The sequence below is a fragment of the Neovison vison genome, chromosome 1, assembly GCF_020171115.1.
Source record: "Neovison vison isolate M4711 chromosome 1, ASM_NN_V1, whole genome shotgun sequence".
Classification (NCBI taxonomy): domain Eukaryota; kingdom Metazoa; phylum Chordata; class Mammalia; order Carnivora; family Mustelidae; genus Neogale; species Neogale vison.
The window spans coordinates 126,432,723-126,452,669 of record NC_058091.1 but is presented as its reverse complement, the minus strand read 5'-3'; the positions used below and the strand labels follow the sequence as shown (position 1 = coordinate 126,452,669).

Genomic DNA, 19,947 nt, shown 5'->3' with positions numbered 1-19,947 from the left:
CAGGGAGCCTGCTTCCTCTTCTCTCTCTGCCTACTTGTGATCTCTGTCAAATAAATAAAATCTTTAAAAAAATAAAAATAAAAACAGCCTGTAGGAGGGCATACTCCTCTAGAATCGCCTTATCTTCTATTCTTTGACTCTCTTTCTCCGGGAAGCTGGATAAGCAATTATGTGAATGGGACAGAGGTAACAAGCAATACAATGATAATAACTCCCTGACCGAGGGGGCCTTAACTCCCTTCCAAGAAGGAAAGTTTCCTTTAAGAATCTAACAACTTGGGGAAAACAAACTAACACTTAGTTTCATTACTTAAGCTCAGTAACCAACACTATTAAGAGCTTACTTATCTCATTTCTTTTGCTGTTGTGATGTACATTACACTTACCCTAATTTTATCGTTGTGATGTACATTACACTTACCCTAATTTTGTTGTTGATACACCTGAGGATTAGAGTGTTTCAACAACTGGCCCTAGTCACATTACTAGTTTATATCTAAGTGTCTGACATCAGCACCTTTGGCATTTTGCCTTTGCTTAGAAATAAAAATGGAGGTGGGTGGTTCAGTGGGTTAAAGCCTCTGCCTTCAGCTCAGGTCATGATCCCAGGGTCCTGGGATCAAGCCCTGCATTGGGCTCTCTGCTCAGCAGGAAGCCTGCTTTCCTTCCTCTCTCTGCCTGCTTCTCCGCCTACTAGTGATCTGTCTGTCAAATAAATAAAATCTTAAAAAAAAAAAGAAATAAAAATGGAGCCAATTAATATGACACTTCCTCACTCTGAAAGTCCTACATGTTCTCCGTTTATCTTATGTTCAGCTAATTATTTTGTATACTTATTCCAAAGTAACCATCAGCTACAACAGAGTAGCAGCTACCCCTAGGGCTTGGAATTAAAAGAATTTTGATGACTTACTTTGGATCTTTTACACTGCATTACTACTAAGATAGTCAAATCTCTATCAGTGCTAACTGCAGCTACCAATTAGTGAATTCTTATTATATTCCAGGCCCTTTACATTTATTGTCTCTAATGCTCAGAACAAAACTGCAAGGCACTAGGCTTAGAGAAGTTAAGTAACTTGCTCAAAGCTGCACAGCTAGAAGTGGCAACGAAGCCACGTAAAAGACCAGACTCCATGCTGTTACCTCATGGGTGAACAAAGTCTTCCAAAGGGGCCCCACCTACCCTGATTGCCAGCAGAAAGAAGGTGGTGGCAGGTGCCAGGGAAAGGAGGGTCTCTGGTTCTTAGGCAGAGCATCCCAAGGTTGAACTCAGAAGACATTTTTCTTCTGGCAGGTTGTTAGGTTCTGCAAATCATCAATACTAGAACTGTACTCCATATACAACTGCAGGTAGGAAAGGCTTTTTCTTTAAAATTTTATTATTATTATTATTTATTTTTTTTATTATTTTTTAACCGGGTCCCGGAACAAACCAGTTTACAGACTACAAACTAAAAAAGAGAGTCACAGATAATAAAAAAGAGTCAGAGCTCCAAAACACAGACAAAACAAGCTTCTGGAACACAAATCAAGTGTAGGATGGGTACTGGCTGTTCAGAAGCAAAGGTCTTAAAGGGGTGTTTTCTCCTCCTTGTATTGGGCTGCAGCTTCATTTCAGGACGACCAATACCACTGCTGGTTTCCTCTGATTACATGTAATATCAAGTTGCAACTGCATTTACAAAATGGCAGTTCAAAATCCAGAGAAACATGTCTTTCAGAGTTATGGGAAGAATGATTTGCACTGAATTGATGGGGCCTTCCTGCAACCATTAACTAACCTATCTTAACTTGGGTATTGGTATATAGTAACCTTATTTCAATCTCTTTCTCCAAATAGGAAACTGGATAAATTGCCACTTTTCAATGTTGATTTACACAGCTGTGAACACTGACCTATTTTTCCCACCTGTATTAAGACAGTCCTGAAAGTCTAAAAGTTATAAAATAATAATAAAAAAGAACTTAAATCAAATATGAAACTCAGGGACTAGTTGATCACAACATAAAAATTTAAAGCTGGTCAGATTTTTCCCTTCTCGTTCCAAATAAAAATTTCAAATGAGACGCTTCCCCATTGGATCAACCGAAGTTCTAAATGCCAGGTACCCATTTGGGATCTGGCTTTTCCTAGTTATAAAAGGAACTGACCCCTCACCAGTTAACTGCATACATGCCCCGTGTACCCATGTGTGTAGAGTGTAGAGTAGGTGGCAGGGAATAAAGTAGAGTAAGCCTCACGCTGCTCTACCCACATTTTCTGCTTAGTATCTCCTGGGACCAAGGGCACCCATTTTTAAGACAGTACGCCAGAGATTAATCTACTTGTTTTGTTTTGTTTTATCTCGAAGTGTACGTGAGGATGGGGGACAGGGAGTCAGAAAAGAAAAAAAGGCAGATTCTTGGTCTATCCGGCTACATCGGAACCTCAGAGTCTGGCCAAGGATTCTGAATTTTCCCAGACGCTCACGGGGATTCTTTTGCACCTTAAAATTCAAAATCAGCAAAAGAAAGGAAAAAAAAAAAGATGACGCGAGGACTTCGGACCCGAGACCGGTGACTATGAGCGCTAATAGGTCACGGACATTCTCGGGCTGGTTTTTTATATTAGAAGCATGAGAGATCAGAGCCATGAAGGTGTGAAGAGACTGGACAGAGCATCGAATAAGAATGAAGCGTCTGGAATTCTAATCTCTGGCGTGAGAGTGTCTGCGGCTAAAAGCAAATTACGTTACCTCCTGGGTCTCTTTGGTCTGCACAGTGAAGGGCTTGAACTCCATCACCCAAGTCCTTTAAAGCTCCCGAGTCACAGAACTGAAGCCGATGCATGGCTGAAGGCCTCAGTCCCGGAGGCGCAGAGGTGGAGGATAGCTCCACCGCCTCCCGCGCACCCACCTCGGGCAGGCTCCCGGTCGCAGGGTAAAAGCCAGAGGGCGGAGACGCGGCGCTCCAGGCAGCTACCTGCACCGCCCAGCCTGCCCCCAGGTTAGCGCGCTCCTCTCCCCCCGCCCCGCAAAACTTGGACCAGACCGCGCGGGCTCCCGGAGGGAAGCGGGTACCATTACCCGAACGCGGCTGCAGGCCCGGCACGCGAGACCTGGTTCCCGGGCTTCAGAGCCGACAGGAGAATCCGCAGCCTCCGCAAAACCTGGCTGTTTAGCGCCGCAGCCATGCTCACAGGTGGCGCCAGGCGCGCAGGACGCCTGCGCCGGGATCCACCCGCGGCCCTGGGAAGCCTCCGCTGCCCCGCGGGTGAGCAAGCCTGCGCCCCGCCCCATCTGCGGCCAGAGCCCCAGCCCCACTCGCGTAGTCGCTAGGAAACACGCATGCGCCGAAGACCGCTCTGTTTGGTTGCCCGGGAACACGCATGCGCAGGGACTTCTGTCCGGACATGCTCTCTTTGGTGACATTTCTCCAGTCTAAGTCTTGTCACTCCGGGGTGCTCAGCCGCGTAGCCCACTGGGTTATTCCTGACCCTTGACAGAAACTGGACTCTGGGTCCCACGGATACTACAACACAGATCGTCTTCCCTCAGGATGCCAGCTCTGGCTCACGAGGAGCGCGTCCGAGTCGGCTCTACCTTACTCGTTGCCACGGTGACCCGCCCCTTCAAGGAGGCGAGCCCGCATCCATCCGTTCCGCCCATCTCTCAGGGAGCGGGTGGCGGGTGGCCAGGCAAGGCGGGGCTCGGGAGGGGTGGGTGGAGAAAGGGGGGGTGCTCAGGCTGGCTGCTATCGGTGGGGTGAAATGCATTTGTTTCTAAGAATGTTGGGATTAAAATTTTCCTTCAGAAAATTTTTCTTCATCTCACACCCATTGGTGTAGCTATTACAAGAAGAAGAAGAAGAAGAAGAAGAAGAAAATCCAGAAAATAATAAGTATTGGCGATGATGTGGAGAAATTGGAACACTGTGCACCATGTAAAATGGTGCAGTGGCAATGGAAAGCAGTATGGTGGGTCCTCAAAAAATTATACCCAGAACTGCCATAAGATCCAGGAATTCCACTTCTGGTTATATACCCTCAAGAATTGAAAACAGTGTCTCAAAGATATTTATACACCCATGGTCATAGCGTTATTCACAACAGCGAAAAGGCAGAAGGCAACCCAAATGTCAATGGAGGGATGAAGGTATAAATGTGTGTATATATATAAAATGGAATACTGTTCTTTAAAATGGTTGGAAATTCTGACATACGCCATAATAGGGATGAACATTGAGACATGATGCTAAGTGAATACGCCAGTCATAAAAGGACAAATACTGTATGATTTCATGTGTATGAGGTAACTGGAGTAGGCAAATTCAGAGAGACAAAGTAGAAAGGTGGCTTGCCAAGGGCTGGTGGGGAAGGGAGAATGGGGAGTTGGTGTCTAATGGGTGCAGAGTTTCAGTTTTGTAAGATGAGAGGCGTTCTGGAAATGGAAGTGGTGGTAGTAGCAAGATGATGTGAGTATACTTAATGCCACTTAACTATCCACTTAAGATGGTAAATTTTATTAGTATTTTATCACAAAGTGTTTTTCTTCTTCAGATCATCTAATTCAAGCTTTCTAAAGGTTATAAAACATTGCCTGCATTCACAATTCAGTGCAGAAAAAACTGGAAATAACTGGCAGTTTCACCATCACTGTTTATCCTTGGCTCCAATTATTCAGGATAGCAACAGCTTCCTTGCATATTGCATTCTTTATCCTCCACAAGACCCCGCTGTTGTAATAGCAGTATCCTCACTGGCCATTTGAGTTTCTTGAGCAATAAAGGCAAGCCTGGCCTACAAATGGATTATACAAAACTATTCTCTCAACATTAATGTGTCACATCAATTTCCCGCATAGAAGGAAAGAGAAATAATTTCAGCTGACTACTATCATCTGACTTTCAGAAACCTTTGGTGGGTCAACAATTCCTTATTTTTTCCTGAGATGTTGATTTGGGATTTCTGGTCAGAGATCATGAGAGTAAAAACAATCATACAATTTTAACATGTTACCCTACCGAGAAGCAAAAATGGTAGCACTGTGAGGCTTTAGGTTATTGGTGTCACAGTTGATTTTTAAGTGCATACTTGAGAACTAGTCCTTTATGCATAACACTGTTGTACAGGTTTTTTTTTTAAGATTTTATTTATTTATTTGACAGACAGAGATCACAAGTAGGCAGAGAGATAGGCAGAGAGAGAGGAGGAAGCAGGCTCCCCACTGAGCAGAGTCCGATGAAGGGCTCGATCCCCAAACCCCAGGATCATGACCTAAGCCGAAGGCAGAGGCTTTAACCCACTGAGCCACCCAGGCACCCCACTATCATATAGTTTTAAAAATAACTTTGTGCCGGCACCTTATGATGCATTATTTTGGTCCTCACATCAACTTTATTGCTCTATTTCTAGAAGAGAAAATTGAGGCTAAGAGAGGTTAGGAAGCAGGCCCTCTGTACCCAGCAAAAGAGTAGCAGAGGAGATTTTAAGCCTGCTTGGCTCCACAACCTGTACTTGGATTGTTATGTTATGGAACTCACTGGAATAACATTAGGACTTCAATGATTATTTCTTTGTGATCAGATACTTCTAAAATCTTGACCAAATAGACAACTAGTTTTGCTTTGATTTGTTCTTTTGTTGTTGTTTTCTTGACTTAAGTGCCTTGCAGTGAAATTGCACATTAACCCTGCCTGACTGCAATGGGTAAAAATCATTAATCTTTCACTTCTTACTCTTAAAACACTAAAACCTAGTGGGTTAAAATAAACTTGAAATTTAAACTGTGATGTATTAAATTCAGTTTTGGCAGTTAGTAGATTTTTTTTTTAATCCAACAAGAACAGATGTGACTAAAATAATCTTGTTGACATGGTTACGCTTGTATGGCGAGAAACCAATATTAACAATATCATCTACCATTGTACATTCCTGGCAAGGAAGTTTTTACATAAAGTCAGGTTGAGCTTGTCTTCCATTGTAGGGTCACAGACTGCTGCTGACACAGCCCATTTCTATCTGCAACTGGCATATCATTTATCTTAGTAAACACCTACTTTTATTTATATTATTGTAAGAGAAAAACCTTTATAAATAAGACACATTAAAATGTACATCGAAATATGATTTAAAACATTTTCTGGGGGCGCCTTGGTGGCTCAGTCCAAGCATCTGCCTTCAGCTCAGGTTATGATCCCAGGGTCCTGGGATGGAGCCCCACATCGGGCTCCCTGCTTGATGGGAAGCCTGCTTCTCTCTCTCCCACTCCCTGTTTGTGTTCCTGCTCTTGCTAGTTCTCTTTCTGTCAAATAAATAAAAAATATATTTAAAAATATTTAAAATTAAAAAAATATTTAAAATTTAAAAATTATTTAAAATTTAAAATTATAAAAATATTTAAATTAAAAAATAAAAAGTAAACACTTTTCTGAGAAAGAAAGAACTATTCTGGAAGATCTAATGTCATATGATGGACCCCAAACACATATTGTAAGCATAGCCAAGTGGAAAATCCACTGACTGCACAAGACTGTAAGAGTTGGGAATGAGCGTTATTTACCAGTAGAAACCTTAGGGTGTGAGTATCTTTTCTGAAGCCAAGTATGGATAGTCTTCTTTCTCATTTTTTAGTCTGTGTCATCTCACTTAATTTTCTGCCCAACTGATTTTCTTGTATTGAAACTCTTCAGATACAAATTTGGCTCTTTTCAGCCCAGTTTTAAGACAGTGGGGCCTAAAGGAAAGACTTCCGAACTGTGTTTGAAAGACAGTGGGGCTGCAGGCTCTCAAGGCAGTGTGATTTCATCCTGAGATCCAAAAAGCTGTCCAGAAACTTCTCTTTTTACTATCAGCTTCCTCTTGCCTGCTAACAGAGGAGGGCGAAACGGAGAATACATATAGGAAATGCCAACCTAGGTGAAGAAGCCCAAATGGTTTCATTTATACAAACACATCATTTCAGTATTTGAGGTACAAAATTTTATTTTTAAAAGTCCATTAAAAATACCATTTTTGCCTCTAAACTTGATCATCCAATCGCTTTGGAATTTAGAGAATTTAGACACTTAGGACAGAGGTACAAGGATACACGTGGAAAAGCAGTCATCCACCCACCACTCCTCTCTAACAAAGCCTGGGACTCTCTCCATCCAATTTTTGTTTTGGTCTACATGACCTAATGCTATGTGGCAACAAAGTAGTGGGTCTGGATATGTATGGATAACTGAGCTTCATTACTTTGTAGAGGTGCTGTTCTCAGCTGGGGCAACTGGGCGTTTCCAAGGAGCATTCCAATGTCTCGAGACATTTTGGCTTGTCCCAACCAGGGACAGGAGGAGGGAAGAACGGCACTATTGGCTTCTAGTGGGTAGAGGACACTTTCAGACATCTGGATCCTACAGTGCTCGGGACAGCCCCCACAACAAAGAATTATCTGGCCCAAGATGCCAATAGTGCAAAGTTAAGAAATTCTGTTTTGTAGTCCCACTTCAAGTGTAGGGGTGTGTGTGTGTGTGTGTGTGTGTGTGTGTCTTTGTGTTTGTCAGTTGGGGCTAGCGGGATTTTAGAATCAGAACCATAAAATTGTTATCATCCCACCAGACCGTAGAATCTATTTGGATATCCCGAGTCACCATACTGCATTCATCACTCCCTCCTTCCTGGAAGGGCTGAGCACAATGACACACCCTTTCTGTTTAGCCACGGGCAGGCAATGATACTGAATGGTTTGCTTGCCTTCAGTCTTCTAGTCTTCCGGTCTGAGGGTCTGAGTATCGAGTGGGCTTTGAAAGGTTGAGTGTTAGGGGCACAATGATCAGGCTTTGAAGCACCCCCCCCCCTTTTTTTTAAACATCACAGGTGCTCACAGAAAAAAATGAAAATATTTCTACAGTATCCTGGGGTCATCTGAGGAAGCTGCTCGACAGTGATCAGCCCTGAGGCTCCAGTCACAACCAGGTATGAAGAGATCAATACATACATGCTCCTTTCGCAGGGCACACAAGTTGGGAAAGTATCAGAATGCTAGGAAAGAACTTAAACACTTCATTAAGAATTGATGTAGTCACCACAATTAGTAGCAATTCCTTGCAACAGCCACTGGAAAATTCTGATATTTTTGTTCTCTATTATTTTTTTTCTGTTTTAGTACTGAAAATCCCTTCAGTTAATTTATGGAGTGGAGACTACATGTAATTCTTGAAGCCTATACTACCTGACACAACATTTGATACTGAAGTTAAAAGATCTTATAGTTTTGGAATGAACTGTGGCTAGAATACAAAAACAAACAAACAAACAAAACAAAACAAAAAAAAAACCCACAATTTCACCATACTTTGGTTATAACAGGAGTCTATATGGAAAAGAGTGCATAAAATAAGAAGGTTGACTTTGTTTGTGTCCCCTGAATTTTTTTTTTTTCTGGCTGGAACAAAACTCCAGGAAAGTAAATGAATGGTGTTGTTGAAGGTTATGGAATGAACTGAAAGAAAATTATCTTTCTCAAACATCTCTCTCTCTCTTTCAAAACCCAATTAGGCTTCTTTCTGGATTGGGCCTTAGCCATTAATAGGTCTTCCTGGTTAGTAAGCTGTTTGCTGTAGATTTCTTTCCCATTCTCCAGCTATGGAATGCAGGAGATTTTCATGCAGAGAACCTATATCAGTGAGGAAAGAATTCTGCAGGATCGGAGGCAGCACACTTTCAGTGGGTTACTTACTGGCGAGGAGATGACCTCATGCTGCCATAACCCTTCCAGGAGTTAGCTCTGGCTGATATGTACCAAATAGTTCAGGAGGTCTATTCTTGAACACTGGTGGAGCGCATAGGCCAGCTTTCCCACTGTGGCCCCCTTATTGCCTTCCCTCATCTGCCACTTTTGGAGCATCTGGTAAACCTTTTCTTTTAGTCCATCTCGCTCATAGTCATGGTCAATTTCATCAATCTGAGGTTCAGTGAAGCCCAGCTTACGGGCACAGTTTTTCCATTGCTTTCCCAGATTTTCCCTGACTGGGTCCAGATGTTTGTCAGTCAGACTAGTGATATTTTCTGCCAAACAGAAAAGAGAAGAAAGTATCAGACTATAATCCATTTGAACATTCTAGTTTCAAAAACCCACATAAAGAGTATCTGGAGACAGTAAAAAAAGATAACTTCTTAATTATGAGTTGTTGACCCATGAGGTGATACTTTATGTGTCTGGAAGCCCATTTGGAGTGTTTATGTGAAGACAATAGAGAACCTCTTCCTCCTAGCAGATTCCTCTCTGAGCCAGAGCCGATGGCTTTGGGAATGAAAGCCCAGCTTGGCTATGAAGCTGTTCTATACAACCTTATCCAGTGGCCCCGTTAATATCAGACCTTCCTGATGTGAAGAGGGAAAAACACCATTTTTGTTCCTTTTCGTATTGTCTACCTATATCTGGCCAGAATCAAGGTCATCCAACTCCCGATCCCCTGCACCCAACAATTCACTTTCCTCTTAGGGAAGCCAAGACCATCAAGGGTGAACTCATTCAATTACGGTGCCTTCCCTTGTCTTTTAAGGAATGAGGTATCTACTTTTCAAGGTCTGTTTTGGGACTCTTCTCTCCTCTACCCTAAGCGTTATCTTCTCTTCTCCTACAGCCATACCCTCGCTTTCTACTGGTCCCTTCTCCTTAGGCCTTCATAAAAATAACAAAAAGAAACTAAAGTATAAAACCACCACCACACACATTTTCCTCGATCCTCATGCCACCCCAATAACCAAATATAAGGAAAAAGGCATTTCATTCCTGCTTTCCTCCCCCACCACCAACTCCCATTCTTTTCTTAGCACCCCACAATGCAGCTTCTGTTACCACCACTGGATGGCAGCAGTCCAAAAATCTCCCAAGATATTTGCCAAGTTTTGTCAATACTTCTCTGGGAGAGGGACCCTGGTTTCATCAGATTCTCAAAGGAACCTGCGTCACCTGAAAACTTAGGAACTTCCTCTCTAAGGAGGCCTAGTCTTCAATTGGATTAGGCTGGGGATTGGTAAACGATGGCCTGTGGGCCAAATCTGGCCTGCTGCCTGTTTTTGTAAATAAATTTGTATTAGAACACAGCCATGTACATATGCACTTATCGTCTGTGACTGCTGTTCACTACAATGTCAGCTGAGTAGTTGCAACAGAGACCTCAAAGCCCGTGAAACCTAAAATATTTACTATCCAGTATATATGATAGAAACATTTTACCAATCCTGGGGTTAATCTTAAGGCTGGGTTCTTAAATCCTGTTGTTTTGGCCTCATGCCTGTGTTCCTCCCCCCTCCCACCCCCACCGTTGTGTTTTGGGATTAATGTTATGAGTGGAACCCTATAAGACTTACATATAAGTTACATAGTTACATAAATTACATGTAAGTTACATAGTGGAACCCTCTAAGAGAAACCTCTCTTGTTTTTATTACAGGGGTGCTGTTGAGGGCATAGTCTTCTATCTTGTCAGAATCCCTTTTGATGAGATCGGAGGGAGCTGCCTCTCCCAGGTCCATCCTGATGATGATGGTGATGATGATGGTGATGGGTTCAACACTTTCATAGACCTTACTACGTGCCAGGCAGTGTTCTAAGCTCCTTATACATATTGACTCATTTAATTTTCATAACAAATCAGTTAATTAGATATTGTAATTATCCCCTATAATAAACATAAATAAATCACAAAGGAATTATACAGAAATTTCAGAGACATGTTATAGAGAAAACATGGGGCAACTTTCAGGGAGAATAATCAGGGAAATTTCAGGATTCCACAATATCCCTCTAAACAAGTAAGAAAGTTCAAGGCTGCTAGACAACAGGTCCTTAAAGGAAATCTTACCAAAGATATCGTGGTACTTAGCAGCTGGCTCTTCTTTAAAGTTCATGTCCAGTGGCACTGAACTCATTCCACTAATCTCCATGTAATTATGGTCTCCAATCTGAATGCCAGCACTGTTGCGTATGGAACATTTCACAGTCTCATCTGAAAGGAGTGAAACACACAGGTAAATATAGCTAGATTGAAAGCAAGAGAAATAAATACAACATGGTAAAAGGGCAGAGCTTTACTCCAGACGCATATTAAATTCTTTATCCTATGCCAACCTTTGAAATTTTCTTCTTTAAAATGTAGCTGAACCAACCTCACATCCATCAGGACAACTACTAAAAAAACAAAACAAAACAAACAAACAAAGTAACAAGCACGTGGATGAACTGGAATCCCTGTGTGCTGCTGGTGGGAATACAAATTGATGTGGTAAACAGTATGGAGGTTCCTCAAAAATTTATACACTCATATCTATCGCAGCATTATTCACAAGAGCCAGAAAGTGGAAGTCACCAGTGTCCATCAACAGAGGAAAAGAGGAACAGATAAACAAAATGTGTTATATACTGACAATGGAATATTATTCAGCCTTCAAAAGGAAGGATATTCTGACGCATGTTACAACATGGATGAACCTTTAGGACACTGTGCTCAGTGAAATAAGCCAGTCACAAGAGGACAAAGACTGTATGATTCCACTTACATGACGTACCCCAGAGTAGTCAAATTCATAAAGATGCAAAGTAGAATGGTGGCTACCAGGGGCTAGAGGGAGGGGAATGGGGAGTTAGTGTCTGATGAGTACAGAGTCTCAGTTTGGGAAGATGAAAAGAGCTCTGGAGATAAATGGTGGGGACGGTAGCCCAACATTTTGCTTTCATCACAAATGGTGGTCTTTGAGTTCTATAAGATAAGAATTAAAATATTCAAGACTTCTTTCTTAACCTTCAGAAAACAGCAAGCAAGTAAAAGAACTCAAGCAGTGACCTTCACTTCCATCAGAGACTGGGTATAATGGGACCATTGTGATGCAGATTATAGAAGAAGATACCTACTGGTTACAAGGACTTGTAACCCAACACTTGTGGGCAGCTCCAATGAATCCCACCCAAACTGAGGCCAAGTGATCTGATGGAGACTATCCATGGTTGCATACTGCATCTGGTAGCTGAAGGCCACAAGCAACTCACCCTTGTCAACTTACAGTCTATAAGAGAGCTTTATTTTCAGAAACATTAAAAAAAAATGGTGTAGCTAAAAAACTGTTTACCTCTTGATGGGAAGGAGCTGAATGAAAGGGTGGGTGTGTTTCCCAGTAGGTTGGTCTCAGGCACTGGAGTTTTATGCACACTTGGCATATGGCTTGGATTTGGCCCATACCAAGCTCTTGAACTTGCTGCTCCCAGATCCTGTGGTCTTGTTCCAAAAGAGAATGGACCGAACAATCCATTGTTCCAGTACAGTACTTGGGGTTGGCTGGTTGGCCCTGTTGGTTGGTGTAGTGCATTACCAGGACTGGTTGTACTAGAGTAAGGAAGGCCTACTCCCGGATTCTGAACATTCTCATAAGGTTTTGGCTGTGCAAAAGGGTCATGGGAGACCCTTCGTCTCCTTTCCTCCTCTCTATTATAAACCACATTCTGTCTGAGTGGTTTTGTCTGCCTGTCCATGCGGCTGCCATGAAGATGGTAGTTGGCTTCCTCCTGGAGTTTACTCTGCAAGCTGAGCTGATTCTCCTCCTGCTGGTTCTCTAGGGCGGGAGCAAACCAGGACTCCTCCACGGGACCTATCCCAAGTCCCTGGGAACTGTGCAGTGAGCTGGGCTGTTCTGGGGCTGAAAAGAAATGATCAACATTGGAAAGAGTTTCATAAGGCAACAAGAAGTAAAATAAAAGCTGAGCACCATCACACATCTGTATCTCAAAATAAAATACTGAAACCTTTGACAACAAATAAAAAAGCATTTACTTGATGGTCCTCTTCCTATAAGCTATATAGGTGATTTGTAGAAGTCCCTGCATGGTAGTTAAAGAGTACTGGAGAAATTTTAACAGGCAACAGAAACGTTGAGTGTCATGGGAATGACCAAGGAAGAAAGGGACTTGTTTTGTAGCAGAGACGGTGGCTGTCTCCTTGGTGTGATGCAGGGCTACAAAATGAGAACAGGAGCAGCTTGATGTTTAGTACTTCCCATGGGTTCTTTTATTCTTTAAAAGCCCTGTAAGAGTAGGAGCAATTATTATCATGATTTGATGGACAGGGTTTACAAGAGGTTAATTTGCCTTAGAACAGATAGCTAATAAGTGGTTTCAATATCTTATACTCTGTTTTTCCTTTTGTTATAATGAAAAAAGTATCCCTCCTTGAATCTGAGATCAACTTCTCTGCTTGTTCTCTGGATCTATTATCCCTGACCTCAAGGACCTCAAGGACACATGTCCCCTCTTGTTCCTGAGCCGTCGCTTTCTCCCTATCAGGTACATTAGGCCTCTTAGGTTCAGGATGCTTTGTGATTTTGGTGAATACACTGTTATTTAGTATTTCAAATATATGTATGTTCACTCCCAAATATATTATAAATTCCTTTAAGGCAGGGCCTAAGTTTTATAGCTTCTTCTGTTTCTTTATAGTCATGAAGAGTATTTTCTAGAAGAGAGTGAATGCATGAACAAGCAAGTGAATATATTACTTTCTTTTCTTTTTTCTTTTTTAAAAACATTAAAAAAAAACTTTTTTCTTTTTTAAAGATTTTATTTATTTATTTGAGAGAGAAACAGTGAGAGAGAGCATGAACGAGGAGAAGGTCAGAGAGAGAAGCAGGCTCCCCATGGAGCTGGGAGCCCGATGCGGGACTCGATCCCAGGACTCCAGGATCATAACCTGAGCCGAAGGCAGTCGTCCAACCAACTGGATGTTACCTGAATTTGACCTGCTTGGAGGTATTGCTGTACAGTCAATCTGGAGAGAATGCATTCTCTTCACAAATGAATTCTGGTCTGGGTCTGGATACTGTTTCTGTAATTAACAGCATAAATGTATACTTTAGTATAAATAGTAGAAAATAGTTCCAGAAAATTATTATAAGAAAAATGAATCTTTTCAAATGGTAGAGATTTCATATAGCTCTTACAAGGAATAAAGCTTTTTTAAAAACTAAACTTTTTTCCCCCAAATATCCAAAACAAGCTTAAAAAGAAGAACAAATTTGGAGGGTTCAAACTTCCTGATTTCAAAACTTACTATAAGACTACAGTTATCGAAAAAGTGTGGTATTGGTCTAAGGACAGGCAGAGACCAATGGAAGATAATAGAGAACCCAGAAATAAACCGTTGCATAGCCCACTGATTTTCAACAAGGGTGCCAAGACCATGCATGGCGGAACACAGGATATCCACACCTAAAAGAATGAAGCTGGACCCTTATCCTTAATACATACAAAAATTAACTCACATGGACCAAAGACTGAAGCTTAAGTGCTCAAACCATATAAACATTAGGAGAAAACATAGGCGAAAAGATTTATGTCTTTCAATTTGACAATAATTTCTCAGATAGGACACCAAAAACATCGGCAACAAAATAAAAATAAATAAATGCGACTACATCAAAATTAAAACCTCTGTGCATCAAAGGACACTATCAAGAGAGCGAAAAGATAACCCACAGAATAGGAGGAAAAATATTTGAAATCATATATCTCTGATAAGGGATGAATATCCAGATTATATAAAGAATTCGTGCAATTCAACAATAAAACATAAACAACTCAATTCAAAAATGACCAAAGGATTTGACTAAACATTTCTCTAAAGAAGATATACAAATGGCACATGAAAAAAAAATCAACACCATGAGTCATTAGGAAAATACTCATCAAAACCACCATGTAAGATATATATGACTTCACACTCATTAGAATGGCTATTATTTAAAAAAAAAAAAAAAAACAAGACAAAACCCAGAGAATGTACAGTCTTTTTGAGAATGTAGAGAAATTGGAACCTGGTGCATTGCAGGTGGGATGTAAAATGGCAGGGCCATTACAGAAATCAATTTGATGGTTAAACATAGTATTATCACACAATGTAGCAATCTGCTCTTATGTATATACCCAAAACAATTGAAGGGAAGAGCTCAAAAAAAATTGTACACCAATGTTTCCTAGCAGCATTATTCACAGATAAAAGGTGGAAACAACTCATTATCCATCACAGCTGAATCAATAACCAAACTGTGGTAAACACATAAAATGTAGAATTATTCAGTCTTAAAAAGAACTGAAGCTCTAACACAGGCTACAAAATGGATGAACCTTGAAAACATTATGCTTGGTGAAATAGGGTAAATACAAAAATACAAATATTGTTTGATCCCCATGTCTGTAAGGTACCTAGAAGAGGCAAATTCATAGACAGAAACTGGAATTAAACATTCCCAGGGGCTGGAAACCCTTATTTTATGGGAATTGAGTTTCTGTTTGGGATTTTTAAAAATGGATACTAGCAGTGTTTGTACAAGATTGTGAGTGTACTTAATGCTACTGAATTGTACACTTAAAAATGGGTACGATGGTGGGTGCCTGGGTGGTGTGGTCTTTTAAGCGACTGACTCTTGGTTTCAGTTCAGGTCGTGATCTCCGTGCATGAGATCGAGCCCTGTGTCAGTCTCTCCTGTCAGCACCCAGTCAGCTTAAGACTCTCTCCCTCTCCTTCTGCCCTCCCCCATCATGTGCACACATATCTTCTCTAAAATAAATAAATAAATCGTTTAAAAAGAAAAGAAAAAAATGGGTAAGATAGCAAGTTTTATGCTACATATATTTTACCAAAATATAAAAAAGTAGAAAAAGAGGGTGCCTGGGTGGCTCAGTTAGGCTCAGGTCATGATCCCAGAGTCCTGGGATTGAGTCCTGCATTGGGCTCCCAGCCCCATGGGAAGTCTACTTCTCCCTCTGACCTTCTCCCCTCTCATGCTCTTTCTCACTGTCTGTCTCCCAAATAAATAAATAAAATCTTAAAAAAAAAAAGTAGGGACGCCTGGGTGGCGCAGTTGGTTGGACGACTGCCTTCGGCTCAGGGCGTGATCCTGGAGTCCCGGGATCGAGTCCCACATCAGGCTCCCAGCTCCATGGGGAGTCTGCTTCGCTCTCTGACCTTCTCCTCGTTCATGCTCTCTCTCACTGTCTCTCTCAAATAAATAAATAAAATCTTTAAAAAAAAAAAAAAGTAAAGAAATTCTTTTTTGCTATAAAAGTGGTACTATCCATTATTGAAAATATAGAAAAGATACAGAATTATATTTAAAAAGAAACCTATATTTACTGCCTCCATTTCAAGCACAAAATTAACATTTTGGTATTTCTTTTAAGTTTTTTTCTTAGTCATATTTTCATTTTGTTTTAATATGTAGTGTTTTTGTTAGTCTTCAGTTTTAAATTTTTCTAAGTTCTATTGTGATTTCCTTTTTGATCCACAGGGTATTTAAAAATATATTTCTTGGGACATCTGGGTGGCTCAGTCAGTTAAGCCACTGCCTTCTGCTCAGGTCATGATCCCGGGGTCCTGGGATCAAGTCCCACACAGGGCTCTTAGCTCAGCAGGGAGCCTGCTTCTCTCTCTGCCTCTTCCTGCCACTCTGCGTCCTTGTGCGCTCTCTCTCTCTCTGACAAATAAATAAATAAAATATTTTAAAAATATATTTCTTAACTTCTAATCACATGAGATTTTCTAATTTTAAGATAACTAAAATAAAATCGGAGCATAACTAAATAACTAAATCAGAGCATAACTAAAATAGAATCAGAGAAAATTCTTTATATGATTACCATCTTTTATTTATTTATTTTTTAAAGATTTTATTTATTTATTTGACAGACAGAGATCACAAGTAGGCAGAGAGGCAGGCAGAGAGAGGGGAGAAAGCAGGCTCCCTGCTGAGCAGAGAGCCCAATGTGGAGCTCGATCCCAGGACCCTGAGATCATGACCTGAGCCGAAGGCAGAGACTTTAACCCACTGAGTCACCCAGATGCCCCATGATTACAATCCTTTTAAATTGGTTGATAATTGTTTTATTTCCCAAGCCATGGTCAATTGTAAAGTATGTTCTGTATGTTCCTGAAAAGCCTTTAAAAGTAAGCATTCTGCAGTTATTAAATGCAGCATTTTATTTATTTCCATTCAGTCAAATGTTAATCATGTTCTTCAAATTTTCTATATCCTTACTAATTTTTTTTGTCCATTTGTTCTATCAGTAAGAAATCTGTATTAAAATCTCCAATTTGTCTATTTCTCCTTTGAGTTTTGTCAAGTTTTGCTTTGTATATATAAACCATGTTATTAAGGGCATATACATATTTAAAGCTGCTATTATCTTCCTGGTGAATTGAACTTTTTATCATTATGAAATATTCCTGACTACTATGGTAATGCTTTTTAGCTTTAGGGACTATCTGTCCTTCCTGATGGCCTTTGGATGCTCAAGAATAGTTTCCATTGGATACCTCTCCTTTTGGAGTAGGTATCCCTCAAAAGTCTGGTAATTCTTGACTCACTCATTTTGTATTTTGATTTTAAAACTCCATATACCTGTCTGTTTTATTTACTGTAGTCTTCCCCTCATGATTATAGCAGCATGTTGCTGTAAGACTTATGCCAGCAACTTGTTTCCTAAGTATGTATGTAGGGAAGGTCTTTGCTTCTCTTACTTAGCTGGTAACAACCTTTGACATACCTCTTGGACCTCAGACACCAAATCCACTTCAGGTTGAGGCAGATTTGGCTCCCATCTGTTGCTTAGTGCGAGGGAACCAGGGGGAGGAGCCAACACTTGTAACTGTGTTGGGTTAGCATTTTCTTTTTCTGTTCTATGACTCAGCAAATATAATTCTGTTGGCTTTCTGTCGTTCAAGAATTCCTCAAAATGACCAATCCACCTATGGTACCTTTAATTCTATTCCAGTGAATGGGTCCAATATGCCAACTTGATGATTTCTGTATAAAATTGCTAATTTTGTTACACGTGGTTATCAAGCTCACTTACCTCAAAGCTTGGTAACAAATTATATTGCTTTGATTTTCAAGATTGGTAATATATATGCTTTAATATGTTAATGCATTGAGTACCTGCTAGGTTACCTACCTTTAAACTTGTCACATCGTCTTCTACATTTTCTTCTAATTGATCTACATAAAAAGGCCTAAATTTTTCTTCAAGGCCTGTATTAAAAAAAATAGTACTTTAAACTTCTTAGGTATTTTCTAAAGTAAAATTTAAATATTAGTAATCTATTATCTTTGAATTACTTACCTTAATCTGTGGACAGAGCAGTAAAACAAAATTTTAATGCCAGATCACTAACTTACATGAAGAGACTAATAAGCCTAATAACTAGGGGTACAGAAGGAGGGACAAAATAACACTGGAAACCAGGAGATGCTGCCTAATAGCATGTTTCTGCAGCTGTAGCACAAAATCCTATCTAATATAAATTCCTCTCCAAGTCAACAGGGGTGGACAGACTGTTTGTTTCTCTCTCTCTGGAATCAGAATTATTATAGGACAGAATACTTAGTATAGGGATTTGATATAAAGACTTAAAAGCTGCTAGCCTTAAAAGAAAAAGGCAACTTCCACTTTCAGGAAGATGGAGTAGACATACTTTTCCTCATTTCTCCCTCTAAGCACAAGAACCCCCTAGATATCACACATGAAAACAAACATAAAAAAGAGTCTGAAAGGAGGAAAGGAAAGGGCAGACCAACTAGGGACTTTGGGATCTGAGGAAAGACATGATGATGACTTCAACAGGATTTCTTTTTGCCTCTAAGATCCCAGACAAGGAAGCTGGCAACAAAACAATAAAAACAAAACAAAACAAACAAACAAAAAAAAACCCTAACAAAAACCTGCTCTTTCTAGCCAAAGGACAAAGCAAGGGGCAGCCTAGGAAGACAGAAGACCTTTAGTCAATAACCATTCTCCAGCCAAATATCACAGAAAACACTGTGGCTCCACTCTTAACTCACCAGCAAAGGCCAAGTAAGGAGACCTAAGACTTCCAACCTCATGCAACAGTAACAGGATACTCCAATACCCCACTAGGGTGATGTCAGAGAAGGCCAAATGGAAAACCAGGGCTTCCCTTCCTGCCAGATGGTAACGAGCCCCTCCACTCCATGGTATCAATGGACTATGAGGGTAAACTGGACTCACAACCTTACTTTGCAGTAATAAGGCACTCCCACCCATTCTAATGGAGAAGTGTCAGGAGAGGCCCCACAGGGAGTCACAACTTTCACAACCACTGCAGTGTCTGTGGAGACAGATGGACTCCCCTGGAACTTCTGCCCTGACCAGTACAAATAAAGAGCCCCTGCCCCGACTCAGGTGTCAACAGGGCTCAGTAGAAAACCTGGACTTCTACCTGTCAAACAGGGTGGCAGCACCTTCCATTGCCAAAGCCATGTCAGAAATGGCCAGGTAAAAGAGAAAGCTTGAAGAAGATCCAGAATTTCCTAACATTGTAAGAAAATGAGCAAGTTTCAAGAGAAAAATCACTCATCACACTAAGGACCAGGAAGATCTAAAACTGAAGGTAAAAAGACAATCAATAGATCTCAATGCCAAGATACCAGAGATAGTAGAATTCACTGTTTAAAACTTTTTAAACAGCCATGATACAAATGCTTCAATAAGCAATTACAAATAAGCTTAAAACAAATGAAAAAAGAGGGACACTTGGGTGGCTCAGTCAGTTAAGTGGTTGCCTTCGGCTCAAGACATGACCTCAGAACCCTGGGATCAAGTCCCCCATTGGGCTTCCTGCTCAGCAGGGAGCCTGCCTCTCCTTCTGCCCGCCATTCCCTTTCTTATGCTCTCTCTCTCTCTCTTTCTCTCTCTCTCACTCTCTCTCTGTCAAATAAATAATCTTAAAAAAAAAGGAAGTCTTAAGAAAGAAACAAGATATAAAAGAAAGTTCAATGAGATTTTTGAACTGAAAAATATAGTAAACCAAAATGGATGAGTTCAACAGCAGAATAAAGGGGAAAAGGAAAATCAGTCAGCTGAAAAACAGAATGAAAGAAATAAACCAACCTGATCAAGAGAAAGAAAATAAACTGTG

The 19,947-nt window shown here is 40.7% G+C and overlaps 2 protein-coding genes across 2 annotated transcripts in view; both read right to left on the bottom strand.

Moving 5' to 3' along the window:
• Nucleotides 1–3,272, bottom strand: part of BPHL (biphenyl hydrolase like) — a 37,180-nt gene extending 33,908 nt beyond the window's left edge. The window contains exon 1 of the mRNA XM_044258061.1: nucleotides 3,069–3,272. Within this exon, the coding sequence (XP_044113996.1) occupies nucleotides 3,069–3,175 (107 nt within the window). The 5' untranslated portion in view covers nucleotides 3,176–3,272. The remainder of the gene's footprint in view (nucleotides 1–3,068) is intronic.
• Nucleotides 3,273–6,946: 3,674 nt separating this feature from the next.
• The window catches only part of RIPK1 (receptor interacting serine/threonine kinase 1), a 39,369-nt gene continuing 26,368 nt past the window's right edge, over nucleotides 6,947–19,947 (bottom strand). The window contains exons 7-11 of the mRNA XM_044258016.1: nucleotides 17,964–18,040; nucleotides 13,743–13,839; nucleotides 12,095–12,658; nucleotides 10,834–10,977; nucleotides 6,947–9,031 (exon numbers count right to left, since the gene is read on the bottom strand). Coding sequence (XP_044113951.1) covers nucleotides 8,745–9,031; nucleotides 10,834–10,977; nucleotides 12,095–12,658; nucleotides 13,743–13,839; nucleotides 17,964–18,040 — 1,169 coding nt within the window. The 3' untranslated portion in view covers nucleotides 6,947–8,744. The remainder of the gene's footprint in view (nucleotides 9,032–10,833; nucleotides 10,978–12,094; nucleotides 12,659–13,742; nucleotides 13,840–17,963; nucleotides 18,041–19,947) is intronic.